General features: G+C 32.9%; 2 protein-coding genes and 2 non-coding genes across 6 annotated transcripts; 2 read left to right on the top strand and 2 right to left on the bottom strand.

The window, feature by feature from the left end:
* Positions 1-1,803: 1,803 nt before the first annotated feature.
* Positions 1,804-9,830, bottom strand: LOC132640327 (prefoldin subunit 3-like). The gene is made up of 6 exons (XM_060356877.1): positions 9,581-9,830; positions 6,395-6,452; positions 5,126-5,197; positions 2,902-3,021; positions 2,715-2,816; positions 1,804-2,158 (listed from the first exon to the last, which is right to left on the bottom strand). Exons 1-6 carry the CDS (start codon positions 9,712-9,714, stop codon positions 2,075-2,077), a joined length of 570 nt encoding a protein of 189 aa, XP_060212860.1. The 5' UTR covers positions 9,715-9,830; the 3' UTR covers positions 1,804-2,074.
* Positions 9,831-13,736: 3,906 nt separating this feature from the next.
* LOC132642257 (transcription factor bHLH147-like) lies at positions 13,737-14,997 on the bottom strand. Of its 3 annotated transcripts, none has more exons than XM_060359509.1 (2): positions 14,841-14,997; positions 13,737-14,444 (listed from the first exon to the last, which is right to left on the bottom strand). In XM_060359509.1, exon 2 carries the CDS (start codon positions 14,433-14,435, stop codon positions 13,797-13,799), a length of 639 nt encoding a protein of 212 aa, XP_060215492.1. In that variant the 5' UTR covers positions 14,436-14,444; positions 14,841-14,997; the 3' UTR covers positions 13,737-13,796. The 3 variants fall into 3 exon arrangements, with proteins under 3 accessions (XP_060215492.1, XP_060215491.1, XP_060215490.1); XM_060359508.1 differs by having other exon boundaries at positions 13,737-14,438; positions 14,841-14,995; XM_060359507.1 differs by having other exon boundaries at positions 13,737-14,447; positions 14,841-14,995.
* A 4,544-nt stretch (positions 14,998-19,541) lies between these two features.
* Positions 19,542-19,617, top strand: LOC132643101 (small nucleolar RNA R66). Its single transcript, XR_009583546.1, has one exon. It is a non-coding gene; the product is annotated as a small nucleolar RNA R66 (small nucleolar RNA).
* A 102-nt stretch (positions 19,618-19,719) lies between these two features.
* Positions 19,720-19,808, top strand: LOC132643123 (small nucleolar RNA snoR118). The gene has a single exon (XR_009583567.1). It is a non-coding gene; the product is annotated as a small nucleolar RNA snoR118 (small nucleolar RNA).
* Positions 19,809-21,031: the final 1,223 nt, after the last annotated feature.

A 21,031-nucleotide genomic window follows, 5' to 3' on the forward strand; every position in this document is an offset into this window, starting at 1 on the left:
GAGGTTAATTTGAATTTGAGAGTTTGTTTGGACATAGGATTTCTTAAGTTATATTTTTTTTTTTTTCGTAAATATGAGAACCCCATAATTTGTAAAAATTATTAAAACTTGCTCAACTCTTATACAATCTTATCAAAGCAAATCATAGTTCATAAACAAGGTATCGGAAAATATTCTAAGGCCACATTAATAAATCACATATCTCCATGTTATTATTATAAATAAATACTTACGATTACATTCTATTACAAATTAACTTTCAAATACACATAATTTTACAAAGATTCGCTGGTCTAATAAATCAACAATAGTAGTAACTAGCTATTCTTTAATATAATCCTCGCACATGATACATACAATCTTCCACATTGAGCATAGATCTGTTTTCTCAAAATTTAAAATTATGTATCTCTTTTGTAAATATAAACTTATGAGCCAAGTTTTAAATTTTAAAAAAAAAATGAAAATCACAAACTTGAAATTGAAATTCTACCTTTCAGGTGAATTTGTGAATTGAAATCATAATTCAAATTGAAGTTAAAATTTTGTTCAAATGACATAAGCAACCACAAATTTCAAATCAAAAATTCAAATTTGAAGTTCAAATTATATGACCAATCGGGCCCTAAGAAAGCTTTTGTCTAGTGGCAACCAGGGTTTTTAAATGTTCTAGGTCATGAGCCTAACTTCCCATTTTAGCTTCTTCTTCTTCTTTTTTTTTTTTTTTTTTCGAATTCACTTGTCTTCAATCCTCTCTCTAGGGGTGGATCTACAATATAATTTATAGGTTCGGCAGAATCCAATAGCTTTGAACTCATTTATAATTAATCTATCCGGAACCTAATAAGTTGTTATGTCCTAGAATCCAGAACGCATAAACTTAAAATCCAAATTCGCCTCTACCCATGTGAGCCCTGATTCCCTTCTCCAGCCCCAATGGCAGAAGACGCGTTTCTGATCATTCAGTAAAGCCATGCTTTAATTAGAAGTGTGTGAATGAAGCAAATCATATTGAGTATTGACCAAATGTGTGAACTCAAATTAGTACATACGGCTACTACATCTTCGTACATTTGAAAACAACATAACAACGTGATAACAGGTCAGAGACTCTTGTCTCTTTGCTTACAAATGACCAACAGCATTAATGGAAAACTGTTACACGAGCTGCAAAATAAGTAGGCTGGAATAATCACTTTCCACAAACAGTAGTGCAGTTTATCTTCATACAGAAAAACAACAGACGTTGGACATTGAGTAAAAACAATGATAAATTCAAATGTGTTGTGCAGCAATGAATAACTAGGAACCTATAATTCTAACTGAATGACTCCACACATAGAACATTCCACCCGCAACATTATCTAAAATTACCCGATGAGCACGTCTTGTATAGTTGAAATGTCGTCAATGATGACCATTTGTGGTTAAGAATTATATATACTATTTTTGTCATGGCTTCTTACTTTCTTCAATTCTTGTCTAACTTTTTTGTCATGTTTTTTCTTGAGCCGAGGATCTTTTGGAAACAGCCTCGGATCTTTCGAAAACGGCCTCCCTATCTCAGTCTGCGTACACTCTACCCTCCCCAGACCCCACTTGTGGGATTACACTGGGTATGTTGTTGTAGACTAAATGTACACTGGCGTAAATTTACAAGCTATGAAATCTAGCCATGTATGAACCGTAGAGGAGTCGAGTAGTGTAATTCAATAGTTGTGGAGCCATCGCTCTCGTTCATAGCTTTATGGTGGGAAGCACTCTAAAAACAAGGTTTGGCTTGAATTACGGAGCTGCACAGGGTTGGTACGTTAGCCAAAAATGCATAGTTATCCCATGATTCAATAATGTTCCCCAAAAGTGGTCCCATTACATTCTAAATCGTGTCGCAAAAGCACAATAAACTCAGCCAACTCATAATTTGTTTCTTTGGCCAAATCACATTTTTGTTTCTTACACGTAGAAACAAGTAAGGATAGTTCAAAAGTCAACCTACAAAGATGAACCAAAAAGATCTGAATCGTACTCTGTGAAGCAACATCTACCACCACCTCTTTCAAAAGAAAGGTGTTTCTCATGATTCTGATTCTTTGGGAGTAGTAGCTTGTCGAAGTCGACGTTGATGTACATCCCAGTTGTATACACGAGCAGTTGTGACCTGAGCCGTAGCAGCTAAAACAATAAGTACAAACTAACTAATAGCAACAAGTAGCACACCAATGTTTCTTTAGTAGAAATAATTAACAGCAATTAGCTAAATATTTGAGAAATTTTCTCCAGGTTCCATCATTAGGTACATTCAACAAATATATTGTAATAAATTAGTGGCGTATTCCCTAGCAAAGGCAACGTCAGTAAGTAGTAACTAAAAAGAACTTGTACTCCCTCAGTTTCATTTATGTCTTAGTTTGACTGGATACGAAGTTTAAGAAGTGAAGAAGACTTTTGAATCTTGTGATCTTAAACTAAATATTTGTATATTGTACCAAAATACCCATTGAATCTTGTAGTCCTAAACATGCCATGTAGGATGCTGGAATTGAAAAATTACTAAATATAGAAAGTGACGTTCTTTTTTAAATAGACTAAAGGAAAGTAAGACCGAAAAATTGGAACAGAGGGATTAAGATTTTACAGACAAAACATTGCAAGCCAGCAGGACTTCAGTACAAGCTAAGTTCTTAGTCCTATATGAGAGTTAAAGCAGAACCAACCTGAGTAATTGTCACTTGATCCCTCAGAAATTGTAAATCAGCCACAAGAACTTCTAAACTTGCTTTTGCATTTTCCAAGTTTGTTTGAAGAAGGGCAGTAGCCTGTACATTGAACAAAATGTGAAGACCATACTTCAAATATCCAAGAATGCATGCTTCAGAAATCTTCCAATAGCTAGTTACATACCTCTTCACATGAATACTGCAGCATGACATTCGCCCCTAGCCATAAGCACACAGATTCAGCATCTTCAATCTTTGCCCGGGAATAAATACCTTCTGACACTTCAAAATCAGCAATTAGTGCCTGCAAAAAACGAGTCAAACCAGGAACAAGTTAACATGGCAGGTTAATATCAAAAGATACAACACATTAAAGGAAACAAAAACTGGGGCTGACCATTGGCTGGAAGTTATCAGCGAAGTAAACCGGGGAGAAATGATTGAAACCTTGTCTGACTTCTGTTTAGGCCATTAACCATTTAAAAGTCACCAATTCAACTCTTAAAGTAATGAAGAGTAAGCAATTGGGCGTCCAATTTTTACCCATCAATTTTAACTTTAACCAACAATAGAACTGCTTTGACCAAAGTGATCTATGGAGTAAAATACATCTTCAGAAAGGTTATGGGGTGACGAAAAGATATTAATAAAGGTTACATGTGAGAGAAAAAGACTCATCCTCCAATTCTCCATTCCCATTTTCTTTTTACCTCTTCCCCTTTTGCTGTCATCAGCTTAGATAGCCAAGCACAACTTTAAGGGAAGAAACAATTAGTAGTGATCTGGCGTAAATCACAACATTAATATTAAAATTAAAGGGGATTGGAGAACATTTTGCATGTAGGCATGAAACAGAAACTTGGTCTTGAATTCTACAATGACAAGTATAGAAGCAGAATGGGGAGTCGTAAGGGAATCAAAAGAAAACTTAGCAGGTTAAATTCTAGAAAGGACCCGCATGGATGGGAACTTCAACACTTCCTGCTGTTTCAAAAAATAGCTCCATCCAGCAGTCTGATTGGTATTTCGATGCAAACATGTCAACCGCAACGAACTGGTGAGTGGATCAAAGAGTGGGAGAGAAATGGCGGAAGAATGGACCAAAAACATTCTTCAGAGACATAAGTTTCTTTCGGTTTTTTTTTTTTTTTTTCTCTCTCTTTTTGATACGGCGGTTTCCAGTATCCGCACATCGACTATCTACCGGGTACTTGAGAAAAATAACTCTTCAAACAGAAAGGCAAGGCAAATGGTAGAACAGAGGAAATGCAGTAATTGAAGGAGCAATAGAATGATGGCACTGTGGTAGTTGGAGTGAACAAACAAGAGAAGGAGAGTTGAAACAAAAGTGCAAGGAGGTGGTACAGTGTTAGTGCAGTGACTTTCCAAGAAAGCAGTAGTGAGAGGCTTTTCATTCTTTCACCTTTTCCTTCTACTATTGATTTCCTAGTGATTTCTTGCCGCATCACTGGGAATGTAAAGCCACTATAGATTGGAAATTGAATTTTGGACCTTTATAACAAGTCTCTAGGTATCTCTAGCTGTCTGCTACGCATGTCCAGCAAGACATTTCAAATCGAGAAAGTCTTCATGCGAAGGAATTCATGCACTGAAGCAGAACATTCATGCTATTGCAATTTGCTAATGAAAAAATAATCTCACAAAAAAATTTAGCACATTGATGAAGAAGAATTTATGCAATTGCAATTGCTAACTGAAAAATAAAGGGGACTGGTATTGGCCCTCAATTATTGCATGCTTAATTTTTGTATTGACTTACACTGTACTTTTAAAGCAATTACCAAACTTTCTACGATTCTTATTATACATTCACACTTCTTTTTGCAATTTATGATATATTGATTAATTTATTAAATATTAAAGCTAAAACTTCACACCTCACTATGGTTCGATACTTACGCCCCACCAAGTACAAGTAAAACGCCTCTTCTTGTACCCTCGCCTTTTAACAATCCGAACAGTAGGTAGCTCCTTCAAAATCCTGGACCTTTCAGCCGTGTTCAAATATTATAATCTTATTTCTAATCCATGGGGGGCAAGGAGGCCCAAGTTAAGCTAATGAAGGATAAAGGATTATAGGGGTCCAAACAATTGTTAGCTAACAGCAGTTAGCGCGGTACTTAGCCAATACTGGAGAACTGTTTCCAGCGTTAAATCTCAGTTTAAGAGGGTATTCAACTTTCTGAACTTCTTCACCACTATATATATAAATACGATTTTTGAAATGAAAATTTCATGCTTTCTCACATTCAAATTACAAGTCTAAAAAAATAAAACAGGAAGGTGTACTAAGTACTAACTCAAGAATTAGCTAATATGCAAATGTCTAAGAGTGCATCAAGAAAGTTTTCATCCATAGGAAAAAAAAATATAGAACTGGGACAAACCTCACTGCTGTCCTTCTTGGCTTGCAAAGTAGCAACTATATCCAAGCATTTCTCTATGTCAGGAATCTTTGCCTGTGTAGAGTGAATGAGGAGAAGTCAATTGTCCACTTGTGAGCAAGACAATAATATAAAAGCATCAAGCCAACCAAAAGAAATTCTCAGAATGACTTGGACTGATTGTAGAAGAGATGTCAAACATATAAAATTCAACGTATTTGAGCAATACAGCATCCTAACAGCAACTTATAAATGGCGGAAACGAAATCTGGCAAAAATGTATGAGGCAGTCTATAATATATTTAGCAGGCTTGATAAAGAAGACACTGCCAGAGTTTACATTATCTTATGCATAAGACGTATTGGTTCCTTTACACCATTATAGTTGGAAACTGTTCCAATATGCATGTTTACATTCGGACAAAAAGAAAGAGACAGCACTTTCAGAGGAAATGCAACTTCCAGCTTTCAAATCTGGTTTTTGTTTCGAAGATTAATAATGCTTCTTAGGTGGGCAAAATGATTTTTAAATTTTTGGATTGAATTTCTTCTGTATACACTATGCTAACGAGTCCATATTTCAATAGTAGCTTTGTATTGGACAGGTATTCCCCCTTCTGTGGCAATCTTATGCTATGAATTCAATCTCTACATGTCAACAAACAAATTCCCTTCTGTTATTGAATTCTACAAATGAATCATGAGTTGCATAAAAGAGTCCATACTGACAGCTTTCAAATGTGGAGAAACCTAACCCTATATGTAATAAAAGAAATTGTTAAAAGTCATTAGTCTTCTGTAGGGTAAGGATTCATATAGTCGACCCCAAATAGCTCGGGAATGAGGTACTGTTGCTGTAAAAAGTTATTAGTCTGAAGAGTGGCGAAACTGATACAACTAAGTCTGGGCATGTGCTTAAGATTTGTATTCGATATATAGCTTCTGCATGGAAAAATATATTCCAAAAGCACATTCTTTGTGTAACTTCTTATTTTGATCTTTCTTTCAATGCCATGAAAGAACTATCTCAGCTTTTAGTCTTTAAGTTAATCTCCAGAATCGGCAGCACTCGATGCAAAAATTAAAGTACAATTCTCTAACTTCTGTCCACCTTCAGGAAGAATCAATTGAAGGCCAGAGTGACACATGAACGTTTCTCCATTTGAATTGCGTTATGGCCCTCTCTATTCAAGTATGGGTCAAACCTGAGAACTAATATTAAGAGTTACTTAAATTGAAATGAATACTATGAAATTAGACAAAAAAGTGTACCTGAAGATCCCTCTGTTGGGCCAGAAGTTTCATTTCAACCACTCGGTACTGTTGAAGTCTGCAAACGAATTACATATATTCAGAAAACCGAAGGAGACTATAAGTAAAGTAACCACTGACTAGGGATGCATGAGATAGGTATTCATAAAAGTTCTGTTACATGACTTCTACACTTCGACTGTATTATATGCCAAAAATCATAGGGATTGAAACAAAAAAACAGTTTCATTTCCATTTTTTGGGTAAAAAGATAAAATATTCTTTGACTTGTGTTTTGAAAGACAAGTGCAACACAACATGATGCCAAATATGTACTTTTTAATCAACCGAATTCAGAGGTCTCTTTAGTCAAACTTCTGTCATCTGCTTTTAGTGAACCTTTACGCAATTAAGGGCTTGCACTCCGTGCTACTTTTGTTTTTTTCGACGCTTTATAGATGATACAAGAAACTATAAGCAAATTCCGAAGCCAAGAAGAAATCAAGTTAAGACTACCAACATTTTGGAAGGGCTTCAAGAGTCTCAGTAGAACGATAAAAGGACATAACGATTATGGGACTTTAATAATGAGAACATCATAGATGTTGAAGAACCACAAATTCAAGTAATTGGAAACAGAAATACACACACTCCGTGATTGTAGTTATAATAGTTTTATTTAGTCACAACTGGATTTAAGAATCTGATTGCACAAGATTCCGTTTACACTTTATAAGGTTGTGATGGCCTATTGCCCCTCTCTTGCTCTCTCATCTTTTTCTTCTCTACCTCTTGTCCTCTTTATTCCATTGCACGTAAATGAGACCTCACCATTTCTTATTAGTGAATTAGTATTTCCAATGCCTTTTCAGTTTTTTTAATCATTATCCTTATTACACAACCACATAGTCAGCTATTCAACTAGATTTCACCTGCTCATTCAAGTTTACAAGAACAACAACATACCCAGTGCAATGCTCATTCAAGTTTGATCTCCAAAAATTCACATTGCCCTTGACTTCTCAGCAGGCCTAAGTACAAGGACTTCTTCATAATTTAGTAAAATACTACCAAGGATTAACGAGCAGAAAGACCTTATAGGTAAAGGTCCTACTAACCATTTGCTATAAATTTAAAAGGAGTTAATATAACATGTAATCTCCCCTTCTATTAAAGGTTCGATCTTTCCCTTTTATTTCATATCCAGATTAAGAAGATAAAATTAAATATCAGAAAGGTTCAACATTTATAGGAAAATAGAACTCCCCAACAAGGATGGATCTAGAGTGTCATGGATTCACATAAACCGAATAGCTTATGACCAGTCCCTATATATGTATTAAAATTCCACTAAACATCTATAAATATTTGGCTATGAACCCATTTATTTTTTTATATTAACTTGAGCTTATTGTAGGAGCCCATAAACTTCAAATCAGGATCCCCCTTTGCTCTCCAGCACTTTTTTTTTTTTTTTTTGACTAGCACCGGGTGTCCGAGTCTCTTTGAGCCCCGACTAATCCCGGGGGTGCACAGGCCCTCGGCAAGGAGTTTCCCGCAAGTGCACCACGGTTAATTCAGGGTTTCCCCAGTCCGATGGCCCCCAGAAATTGTTTGCACCCAGCGGGTTTCGAACTTGAGACCTTGAAGGGGAGCACCCCAAGACTCAAGTCAATTGCCACCTTTGCTCTCCAGCACTTACAATATCCCTGAAGACTGAAACTTTACATGGCAATGAACAACCAATTTCTAATAAAACTAAAGACTTGCTCGGTATATGACGGAAAATGTGTTTCAACAATTTATCACCTTGAATTGGATAGAACATTTTCTACCAAAAGGTGGAAAAATATCCCCTTTTTTTCGTCTTCTATATCTCATTTCAATTTAATACCGGAAAATATCACTAAAGCACTATCATTATACTCTATAAAACTCCTTGTACAAGTATTAAATATCAGCTAAGTATTTAACCACAAATACCAAAAACAGACCTTTTCCTGTCATTAAAGGTTGAATCTTTGCCTTTTATCTCATATACAGATAAAAAAGAAAAAAGTTAAATATCTAAAAGGTTCAACATTCATAAAATAACAGTACTCCCCAGCATTTACAATATCCTTGAAGACTGAAACTTTACATGCAATAAACAACCAATTTATAATTAATTAAAAGCTTGCTTGGTATATAACTGAAAAATGTGTTTCAATATCTGCTGACCTTGAATTGGGTAAAACATTTCCTAACAAAGGTGGAAAAGTATCCCAATCTATTGTTATATATTTCACTTCAATCTATTCCCTCCGTTTCAATTTGTTTGTATTACTTTACTTTGTAGTCTGTTTAAACAAGAATGCTTCTTTCCTTTTTTGACAACTCTTTACTTCCAACTTTCCACATGACATGTTAAGACAACAACAAGATTAAAGAACATTTCGGTACATTCTACATAACTTTAATTTAAGACCACAAAAGATTCAAAAGGCTTTCTTTGCTTTCTCAAACTCCGTGCTGAATCAAAACCAGACAAACAAATTGAAACATAAGGAATACTCCCTCTGTCCCAGTTTATGTGATACACTTTCCTTTTTAGTCTGTCCCAAAAAGAATGACACATTTCCTTATTTAACAACAATTTAACTTTAAACTTTACCTTTTACGCTTAACGAGATAATTTATAACCACACAAATATCTTTAGCTTGTTTTAAACCACAAGATTCAAAAGTATTCCTTTATTTCTTAAACTCCGTGCTCAGTCAAACTATATCACATAAATTGGGACGCAGGGAGTAATATTTAGACATTGTTTTCAACCTTTACTACTGAAAAAACAACACTAGACACTATCATTATTCTCTATACAACTCCTTTTTCGAGTATTAATCCTCCCTCCGTCCCATAATAAATGTCACCTTAGTCAAAAAAATTCATCCCATAACAAGTGCCACCGTAGAAGACCAAACACATAAATTAACTAGTTTTTGTATTCAAAATAATAGGTTATATAGTAACTTGTTATTGTTGAATTGTCAATGTCAAAAGGATTACTCATGCATGATCTAATCAAGAGAAAAAAGTAATTTACTTTTATTATATAAGGGTAATTTAGTAAACTTGACATTGCATTATTGATTTCTTAATATGCGTATTTTTGGCTAAGATGGCACTTATCATGGGACGGAGAGAGTAATCAAGAAGAGTAGTACCTTTCTTGGAGAAAAGAAAGAGCAGAGTTGACATCAAGACCAGATTGGTTAAGATATGACTGAACATCTTGTACGAATGAAGCTGCAGGTATTCCTCTTCTCTCCGTTACTTCACTTGAATACTCTGCCGCCATCTCCGTTCAAGCTATTTTTTCCTCTGAAACAATTTCTCACTTCTTTTTGCTTCACTAGTAAAGAAGAAAGAAGCGTAATTAGAAAAAGGGCTAATTGACAGGACGCCGTCGTATGTGTTTTTTGAACAAATTCGTTCTTGTTGACATCATTTGTTTTTATCATTATTGACTTAATGAGATACTTTGGAAATTACATGAACATTGTTTGATTTTTTAATATGGAGCGCACTTTTTTTTTTTTGACATTATTAATTTGTACTATTTTTATGCATATATATATATATATATATTAGAATTATGGGGTCCACAATTTTTTTTTCACATTTTTTTTTTACATTGTTTATTTTTTTAATATGGGATTCACTTTATATATATATATATATCGCTTGATTTTGTCAATATGAGATACTATGTTCAAAACACGATTAGTATAACATTGTAGCTTGTGCTCCGTATTTAAAATTTTATTATATTAGTGTTTGTTACGAATATGAACGGAGCAATGAATATTGTTTGATTTTTTAATATGGGGTGCGCTTTTTTTTTACATTATTAATTTGCACTATTTTTTTTAAAATTAGTTGTTGTTTAATATATATGGGGCCCACAATTCTTTTTTAATTAAATTGGAACGGATATATATTAGAATTATGGGGCCCACACTTTTTTTTTTTGGACATTATTAGTTTGTACTATTTTTATGCATATAATATATATACATATACTATGTTCAAAACACGATTAATATAACATTGTAGTTTGTGCTCCGTATCTAAAACTTTATTATATTAGTGTTTGCTACGAATACAAAGGCAACACTTTTTTTTTAACATTATATTTTTTTAATATGGGGTTCACTTTTTTTTTTTTTTTTTATATTGCTTGATACATTATTAGTTTGCACTATTTTTATGCATATATATATATATATATATATATATATATATATATATATATATATATATATATATATATATATATATATATATACTCTGTTCAAAACACGATTGATATAACATTGTAATTTGTGCTCCGTATCTAAAACTTTATTATATCAGTGTTTGCTACGAATACAAAGTCTGCACTTTTTTTTTACATTGTTTATTTTTTTAATATGGGATTCACTTTTTTTTTTTTTTGTATATTGCTTGATTTTGTCAATATGGGATACTATGTTCAAAACACAACAACAACAACAACAACAACAAGAAGCCCATTATAATCCACTATGTGGGGTCTGGGGAAGGTAGAGTGTACGCAGACCTAACCCCCACCTTGAAAGGTAAGGCGGCTGTTTTCGAAAGACCCTCGGCTCAAGAGAGGAGAAAAGGAGAGGAAAAGAGAGGAAAACACGATTAATATAATATTGTAGTTTGTGCTCCGTATTTAAAATTTTATTATATTAGTGTTTGCTACGAATACGCGCGTGGCAATGAATCCATCATTATTGACTTAATGAGATACTTTGGAAATTACATGAATATTGTTTGATTTTTTAATACGGGGTGCACTTTTTTTTTGGACATTATTAATTTGCACTATTTTTATGCACATATATATATATATATATATATATATATATATATATATATATATATATATATATATATATTTAATATGGGGTGCACTTTTTTTTTGACATTATTAATTTGCACTATTTTTATGTATATATATATATATATATATATATATATATGGGGCTCACAACTTTTTTTTTTGCACTTTTTTTTTTGACATTATTTATTTTTTTAATATGGGATTCGTTTTTTATATATATATATATATTGCTTGATTTTGTCAATATGAGATACTATGTTTAAAACACGATTAATATAACATTGTAGTTTGTGCTCCGTATTTAAAACTTTATTATATTAGTGTTTGCTACGAATACGCACGTGGCAATGAATCCATCATTATTAACTTAATGAGATACTTTGGAAATTACATGAATATTGTTTGATTTTTTAATATGGGGTGCACTTTGTTTTTGGACATTATTAATTTGCACTATTTTTTTAATATTAGTTGTTGTTTAATATATATGGGGCCCACAATTTTTTTTAATTAAATTGGAACATATATATTACTACTATATATAAGGGCCCACAATTATATATATATATATATATATATATATATATATATATATTTAATATGGGGTGCACTTTTTTTTTTGACATTATTAATTTGCACAATTTTCATGCATATATATATATATATATACAACAACAACAACAACAATCCAGTGAAATCCCACATCATGGGGTCTGGGGAGGGTAGAGTGTACGCAGACCTTACTCCTACCAAGGTAGGACGGCTGTTTCCGAAAGACCCTCGGCTCAATAAAAGCATAAAAAGAAGTCAGATAAGGTTAAGAGAATCAAAGCGATATGAAATGAAATAATGCAAGCGACACAGATAACACAGGATAATCAAAGCACAGGAAATAACAGATAATAGCAGAAATATGGGGCCCACAATTTTTTTTGCACTTTTTTTTGACATTGTTTATTTTTTTAATATGGGATTCACTTTTTTTTTTTTAATATATATTGCTTGATTTTGTTAATATGGGATACTATGTTCAAAACACGATTAATATAACATTGTAGTTTGTGCTCCGTATTTAAAACTTTATTATATTAGTGTTTGTTACGAATACGCACGTGACAATGAATCCATCATTATTAACTTAATAAGATACTTTGGAAATTACATGAATATTGTTTGATTTTTTAATATGGGGTGTACTTTTTTTCTTGGACATTATTAATTTGCACTATTTTTTTAATATTAGTTGTTATTTAATATATATGGGGCTCACAATTTTTTTTAATTAAATTGAAACGGATATATTACTACTATATAGAAGGGCCCACAATTTTTTTTATATATTAGTTGTTGTTTAATATATATGGGGACTATATTTTTTTTTTACAATTTTTTTTTATGGGTCTGTTTAATATGGGGCCTAATTTTTTTTTTTTTAATGCCCACAACGGACGACGAAAAAGGACCCCAATTGGTGCTTCTATATAGTTAGAATATAATATAATATAAAGACAATTAATGTGTATTCAGGTTAAAACGTTTGAATCTGAATACGTATTTTTATATCTGTTAAGGTCTAAATATTACTAGTAATTAAGACTGTTTATTTGCTTAATATTTTAATATAAAAAACTTTTTTTTATTTAAGTGTATAAATATAAAACTTAGAATTAAAATACATTACTAATTGATCTAATACTATATCAATAAAGTATTTTTAAGTAATGGCTTGCGTTAGTTGTTGTAGGTGTCGACTTGTGGTGATGTTAGCTTATGGTGGTAATTGTCGTAATAGCTAGTGATAATAGTAGCTAAAAGAAGAGGTACTTTCTCTCTACTTTCCTCACAGAAATACAAAAGTAAAAGGAAAATTGTTAATTTATGAGACCGCACACATAATATTTCACCAATTATTGACTTGTATATTTATATTAAGGAAAATACTTGCTACAACTTCTTTTAGTCAGTTTAACTTGGTTGATATGAGGAATGAATTGATTCATATAATCGGTTCTTACATGGAGAAAGAAAGAGAATTGTGACAAATTAATAGTTATCGTAAGACTAATCAATTTACAACGAGCATATACAAAATACATTGGAACGTGTTTACTTAGGCACACATTATATCGATTGTGAAGTGGGGTGGTATTAAACAAAGTTACATAGATAGTAAGGATTATATAGTCGACTTTAAGTTACTTGGAAGTGAGACGTGATTACTAATTGTATGATATTTTAATTCGTTTATAGATGAAATGAATCTAAATGATTATTCTTCAAAGTTATCAGTGACAGTCTACAATCTACACATACTAGGTGTCATCTAATATTTTCCAGGACAAGCCATGAGTAGCATAAGTTGTAACATTTCAGCGGTAAGTTCAAATAATTCCAGCAATGCTGTTTCTGCGGGGAGTAACTATACCTTGCTAGAGTTATAGTATCAAGTAAATTAACACCTACAATGAACAAGTAATTAAATTAATTATTCATAACAAATAATTTGATAGTACAATAATTTGAAATTAACTAGTAGATGAAGCGCCAGAAAGCAAGTCAGCTAAAGCACTCATGGCTCTAACTTGCATCTCCAAAGCCGCTATATAATCAGTGGCTTCTTCAAGAACTACAGGCAACGGCTGTTTTTGGCAACCGGGAACAATTCGGCTTAAAACCCGAGCCTTTTTCTGAAAAGCCGGTAAACTCTTCGTCCTCAGCTTCAACATTATACCAGCTCTCGGCTTCTTAGTAAGCCGGCTAGGTTTGGACCGAGCCACACTTTGCCTCTTGGATTGCTTTTTCATGAACTTGAGCTTGAGCCGGTTAGTCAGTATAGCGCGGCTCCACTTGGACCGTCCTTTAGCCGTTGCTGCTAGGACTCTGTCCGCGACTTCGCGGACAGCTTGGCCCCCTTTGGGAGCTGGTGCGCTAGTTTGCGCGTGGTGTAGCGCTTTGAGTAGCTTTGATGAATAAACTTGTTGTTGAGCTTGGGATTTCCACTCATTGGTAGAATCGCGACTGTTATTATTATTATTGTTGTTGTGGTTGATAATAGTGTTTTCATTTTGATCTTTTGAGCTTAAATTTGTTTTCTTCTTTTTCCTCCTTGCTATAATTGATCTGTCAGAGGATGTCACTGGATTCTTCATCAGCATTGAAGCCATGTCCTGTCACTACTAAAATAAAATATTAGCTAGGGATAAATTTTGTTCTTAACAGCAAAAGTCATCGCTAGTCCTATTTAGCGATGGTTTAGAGATTAATTGTTAAAAGGCTGTAAGGTACGAGCTATTCCCTATTTAGGTACAGACTAACGATAAAATTTGTGGTTAATTTCAATTTTTCCTTATAGTGTGTAAAACTGTGTAGATTGAGTCGCATGAGTAGACTGGTAATAGAAGGTACTCAACCAAGCAGATTTCAAGAACAGATTTTTACAATGAAATGAGAATGGAACAATAAATTGAACTAGATTAGGTGATTAACTAGCTCATAACATAGATAAATTAGGATTGATTTAGAAAATGCTATGATAAAACAAATGATCAGTTGTAAAAATGCATTCGTACCTGATAACAGAGGAGTAATTATGTGACACTTTTTTTCACAACTTTTGTGATTGATTGATCAATTGGAAAATAAAAAAGAGAGGAAACTTATGGTTCTTAATTTGGCAATGGCCTCCTTCTATCTTCTGTATTATTTGTTTGTGTATATATAACTGTTGGGTTTTTGGATTTTTTATGCTTTTTGTGGGTGGTGGACAATTGTGCTCCATAATTTCTGTAAAAGCAAGCTGTCCCTCCATGATCTAGGACATATCTTCTTACATCTAATCATGAATGCCTATTTAAAAAAAAAAAAAAAATCAAGTTAAATAAATATATTTATAACTGATAATGCATATATACATTATATATATATATATATATATATATATATATATATATATATATATATATATTATTAGCATAATTTAATCGTAATTAATAAATTAAGTACTCCTATTTCAATGTGTTTGTCTTATGTTCCATTTTAGTCTACTTAAAAAAAAGTTATTTTTTAATTTGGCAACTCTTTCAACACACATGACATGTTTAACAACACAAGATTAAAGAACATATTGGTACATTATATATATTTAGTTAAAGACTACAAAATTCATGAATCAAACTCAGACAAATAAATTAAACGGAGGAGTATCTAATTTGATTGAACTCATAACTTACCTTCTACATCCCCTCGCTTGTCAACTTTAGCACATTGCCAAATCATTATGGGCTTTCATAAAAGTCCAGAAACCAATTTATTAAGTCAAAGTAAATGATGAATTGAAGGGAGTGGTGACAAAAATAATATGTTGAATGGCGGCATGATTAGTACCATGGTGTAAAATAAATACATAAAACATTTGCTGTAATCATGAACCTAATCCACAATCTGAACCAAATCATTTGTAGCCATGTGCATTTCCTTAATTTTTGTCAACTTCACAAAATGGAAAGAGGCAAAAAAAAAAACATTGCCAGGAAGTATGTATGTATGCGCCAGAAAAGTTCCCCTCCCATGAGACACTATTAAAGGACTTGTAATAGTGCATGAATCTGCCATAAGCTTACGGCTGTCTATTTTCTTGAGCTCCCCATATCTATAATTTCTTTGGATCTAGTGTGATTCGTTTATCATATTGCCTCTTAGGCTGATTTATGGGTCATTTGTGTAATAGAGTATATAAAAAGAATTTGAAATATATACTTATAATAAAATCACATTTAGATTATGAATCTATATTTTGAATTCCTCTCTTAATGTATGTCGTTGTCAAGGCGAATCCACAATGTAAGCTATGAATTCTAATGAACCTTGTAGCTTGATGTAAATCTTCTGTACTTTCTTAGTCTCAATATACGTGATGCATTTTGACTGGACAAAGAATTTAAGAAATAAAGAAAGATTTTAGAAATTTATAGCCTAAACCCAACCATTGTTATTTGTGTGATAATAAATCATTTCATTAAGGATAAGATGGAAAGTTTGAAGTTCAATTGTTTCTAAATATCTAAATGTAACACTCTTTTTTGAGACAGGCTAAAAAGATAAGCATCACATAAATTGTGACATAGAGAATATAGGTTAAGAAATATAATCTATTAAATATGTTCAAATATTTAGTGTTGTGGAAATAACTAATGCTTGCATTTATTTTAGGATGTCTACATCATACTGCTGGGGAGCGCCCCTTCCGCGCAGGGGCGGAGCCAAGTGTAGTTGAGGGGGTTCATCCGAACCCCCTCGGCAGAAAATTACAGTGTATATTAAAGGTTAAAATTATTTTTTTATGTATATATGGTAGGTGTTGAACCCCCTTAGCTTCTTGTATATTTACCTCTTTATATTTTTGAACCCCCTTACTGAAAATCCTGGCTCCGCCACTGCTTCCGCGAACATTGTTAATGCGAGATGTTTTGTGCATCAGGCTGCCTTTTTACCCTATATTCAAATGTTATATTTAAAACTCAATCATTAATAATTGAGATCGTTGTTCTAAATTTTTAAATATACAAAGTTCAAATCCTGAATCCGATTGTATCTTCGAAGTTCAAATCTCGAATCCGATTCTATATTCGATCCCTTCCCTTTCCCCCAAAAGTTGCAGCTTGTGGGAGTATAGTATTAGAAGTAATTCTAGCAACCTACAGCTTGTGGACAAATAAAAAAAAAAGCGATCAATTATGGCCCAACAAGGCAACAACGATCAACCACATATGTACAAGGCAATAATGTATGAACAAAATGGATACGTAATCTTGTAGATTTGACATTTGAATAGTGCGCACAGCTAGCAGAAACCAAGGCTACTTCTTCCTTATAATGTACATAATAGTACTTCAATTTTAGCAGACAGCTTGAACCAATATCATGAATTAGCATATAACTTTTTCGATTATATCTGTTACTTCGTAAGAGTCACTTTAAACTAAATATTTTTATGCCTAAACAATCTCCAAATTATGTCAACCACCTATACTATGAAATGGTATAAATGATCCTTTTAAGCTTGGGTACCTCCAACTCCCTTAAGTCGCTCCTTCAAATGTCAAATTGAAGAATGCGAAAATGTTTTAGGTCAATGTATGAACCATTGTAAGTTAATCTCTTTCATGCGGGTCCTAGTATGCACTTTTTAGAATCAAGAAATTATGTTAGGGTTAAATTTTAATATTGTAGAATTTCCTTGAATATATCCAGGTTGTCCCAATATTGATGTTGGTAATTAAAGTATATTCTATTTGTGCTCTGATATCTGGGAATTGCAAATAATTTGAAAGAAAATTGAGTAATAGAGAAGACCTAGAGAAATTGAAATAGATCAGAGAGAGGGAGGAGGGTTGAAAATATCAAGATCCACGAATCCCACGAGTGCACCGAAAGTTGAATCTACATTGGATATCACCCCACCTATCCTCCTGAGAAAGAGTTCGGTTTCAAACTACGATTTGAACAGGGAGTATGCCATATCGTGCATTAGATGATCCACATTTCAGGGTCAGACGTTGATGAGCAAATTGAACTATCCATGTAGCTGAGAGCCTCATGCCCAGAACCCGAATATCCAGGAAAAAGCAGAATATTTGATGGAAGGACGGAGAATCCTTTTGAACAACCCGTTATAATAGGAAAGCCTTATATCTTGAAATTCATTCATCAAGTTGATGAGAAAATCCATGGGCGTTCCAGTGGACATTATGACAACATAGTTATCTGGACGGTACTCTACCACTAAGTTAATAGCCTGTCGTGCGAGCCTCCCTCTGTGACCCCTTATGCCAAAAGTTAGAGAAAATTCACTAATCCAAAATACTCCTCAAGGTGGGCTTGTGTGGACTCGTCTTGACCAGACTCTATGATGGGCCAATTGGGCCATAATTAAATTTCCAACAGGCTTAAGATGATATAATCTTGAACTCTTTTCAAAAGCTGAAAAATTGTCTGGTCCGGCCCATAATATACCCAAATATTTTACATAATTTTGCACGGATTGTCCTTCAAATGCACCGATCGTTAATTTTGTCCCTCATATATGTGGTCTTTAATTTTTTATTTTTTTTACCGTTGTTGTTTATTTAGTCGTCCTATTATCTTGTGCTATTAATGCTTATTATTAATGCGTACTATTACTAATGCTTTTTCATCTCTCCTTGAGTCGGGGGTCTATCGGAAACAACCTCCCTACCTATCAAAAGGTAGGGGTAAGGTCTGCGTATACTCTACCCTCCCTAGACCCCACCTGGTGGGATTATACTGGGTATGTTGTTGTTGTTCCGTTGTTGTTTATTTAGTGAAAATATACAGATCTGCTTTGCTCGGCGTACGTTCGATAATATTTTTATCTTCGAAAACTGAAATTTTACCTCGCTCTGCACAAGTTATGTAGGAATTAAGTTATGCGACATGAGTTTTATAGTATTTTGCAGATTATGTTTGAAGGTTTTGCCTTTTCCGACATAACTTGTGGGAATGTTATGATACACATACCGAAGCTAAATATAAATTATGCCGAGTAAAATCTAAACTTATGCCTTTTTTGATATTATGTTAAGTGTTGAAAATTTTGCCTTGTCTAGCATAATTTGTGTGGATGTTACGATACATATGCGGAGCGAAATCTAAATTATGCCGCGTCAAAATATGAAGGGAAAAATTAAAGATCATTTGTGTGAATGACCCGCCAGACTTTATGATGGGCCAACTGGGCCATAATTAAATTTCCAACAGGCCAAAATGATATGATCCAAATTCTTATCAAAAGCTGAAAAATTGTCTGGTCCAGCCCATTATACAACCAATAAAAATCAACCATGTTTTAAGGCCAGTAAGCTTGGCCCAATCTATCAAAACCCTAATCACGCCTCTGTAGTATATATGTACGACTCTAAAGCTACAACTCCACTTCATTGCTCTGTATTTTTGCATCTCTTTGCTATAAATTTATTTGTGAATTCTTAATTTCTATTTTCAACTGAATTATTTTTTTTGCCTTTGAATTGAAACCCTTGAAATAGTTTTAAGGATATGGGTTTTTTTCAACTTTGCATTTTTAATGCAAAAAGAGGCATAAATTTACTGCATGGAAGTTGAGTCGCTTCACCCGTATTATGTTACTAGGTGCAGTGAATTTATATCCTGCTAAATTAATTCAATTTCTTCCAATTTATTTCTTTCTTTTTTATTTGTTTTTAAATTATTGAAATTGTATTAGTGGGGTTTTTTCCTATGATGGCATGAAATCTTTGAGACCTGAATTTCTCTATTTTGATGACAACTACAAGCAATTTTTCTGAGGATTTTCCCCACTTCAAAAAAAAAAATGTAAATTATTCTCTTTTTTTATAATCTCATTTTGTTTGTTTATTATTTATTAAAAAATGGTTTTAGTATTAATGATATTGAGATGATGATCGCACTGGGCTCTGAGCAGTTTGTTAAAACTGTTTAAATTGATGCATAATTGCAGCCTAGAAAGCTATGTCTGATCACTCTTTTTTGATTGAAGAAAATTAATTTTTGGGTAGTTATTTCACTAATATTCGGTCAAATATGTGTGTTTATTTGAAAACTGCTTCTCGGATTTTTTTTTTGCAACTCGAGTTTTTTTATAGGTGACAATAATTGCAAATTGAATTGTTACTGCCAGTTGTTTACTCAATTTGCAAGTGATTTTGGTGTACAAAATAGTGGAAACATATGGTATCGTTTTTAATAACTAAAATGTTCCGAAATAATTAATTATTAAAATGGGTTAATTGGATTTTAGGAACATGCTATATGTAGAAAACTTAATTAGTACAATTTGAAATTTTGAATATGATAATTATACCACTTTAGTTAAGAGACATTGTTATGGCTGATGTATATATCGTGTCTGAGATGTATATTTTAAGTTAATGAGGGCTATTTAATGATTAATAGGTCTTGAATATCAGATTTTGTACTAGATTATGTTAACAATGAAGCACTAAAGGTCATACATAATAGTTCAATTTTGTCACTCTTGATTACCTTCCTATGAATCAAACTATTCTTGTAAAACTTTTAAGTTAAAAATGATGAAGACAATATAAACCTTAGCATGGTTGTAATAGGGCCATTTGGCTAATTGAACGTAATGATAAAATCTCATAATTTTGGCATTAATGCCTCAAGATCTCATGTATACTCCTATTTTAACCAAACCCAAACAGCATAGCTCCACAGACTTTGTCCTACTCCCAGTATACTATATAAAAGCTTCATCCATTGGCATCAATGTGCCACTTAATGAAATATCGTGCCTTGGCTTCAATGCTCCTGAAATTAATTTCATTCTCTGCAAGAAAAATACCTATCGGAAATATTACTGGATCAAAGAAAAATATCTATTGGAAATATTACTGGATCAAAGTCATGATTTGAAGTTGTTTGGACATGCAATTTGAAATTGTTAAGTTGCATAAAAACGGCAAAATGATTTTTTCAATTCTTATACAATCTTATAAAATGAGCAAATTATAGTTCATAATAAAATTAATTCGCTACGAAGATCTTTCTAAAAAATAAAACATAAATTAATCAAACTTTAAATTAATAAAAAGGAAAATTAAACATGAATGGTAGTGTAACTACTCTTTAATGTAATCTTTCTACATGATATGAACAATCTCTTCACGTTGAGCATGCATTTTCAATCTCTTCATGCCGGTAAGTAAACATGGTTGGTTAA

This window comes from Lycium barbarum, chromosome 5, assembly GCF_019175385.1.
Source record: "Lycium barbarum isolate Lr01 chromosome 5, ASM1917538v2, whole genome shotgun sequence".
NCBI classification, from domain to species: domain Eukaryota; kingdom Viridiplantae; phylum Streptophyta; class Magnoliopsida; order Solanales; family Solanaceae; genus Lycium; species Lycium barbarum.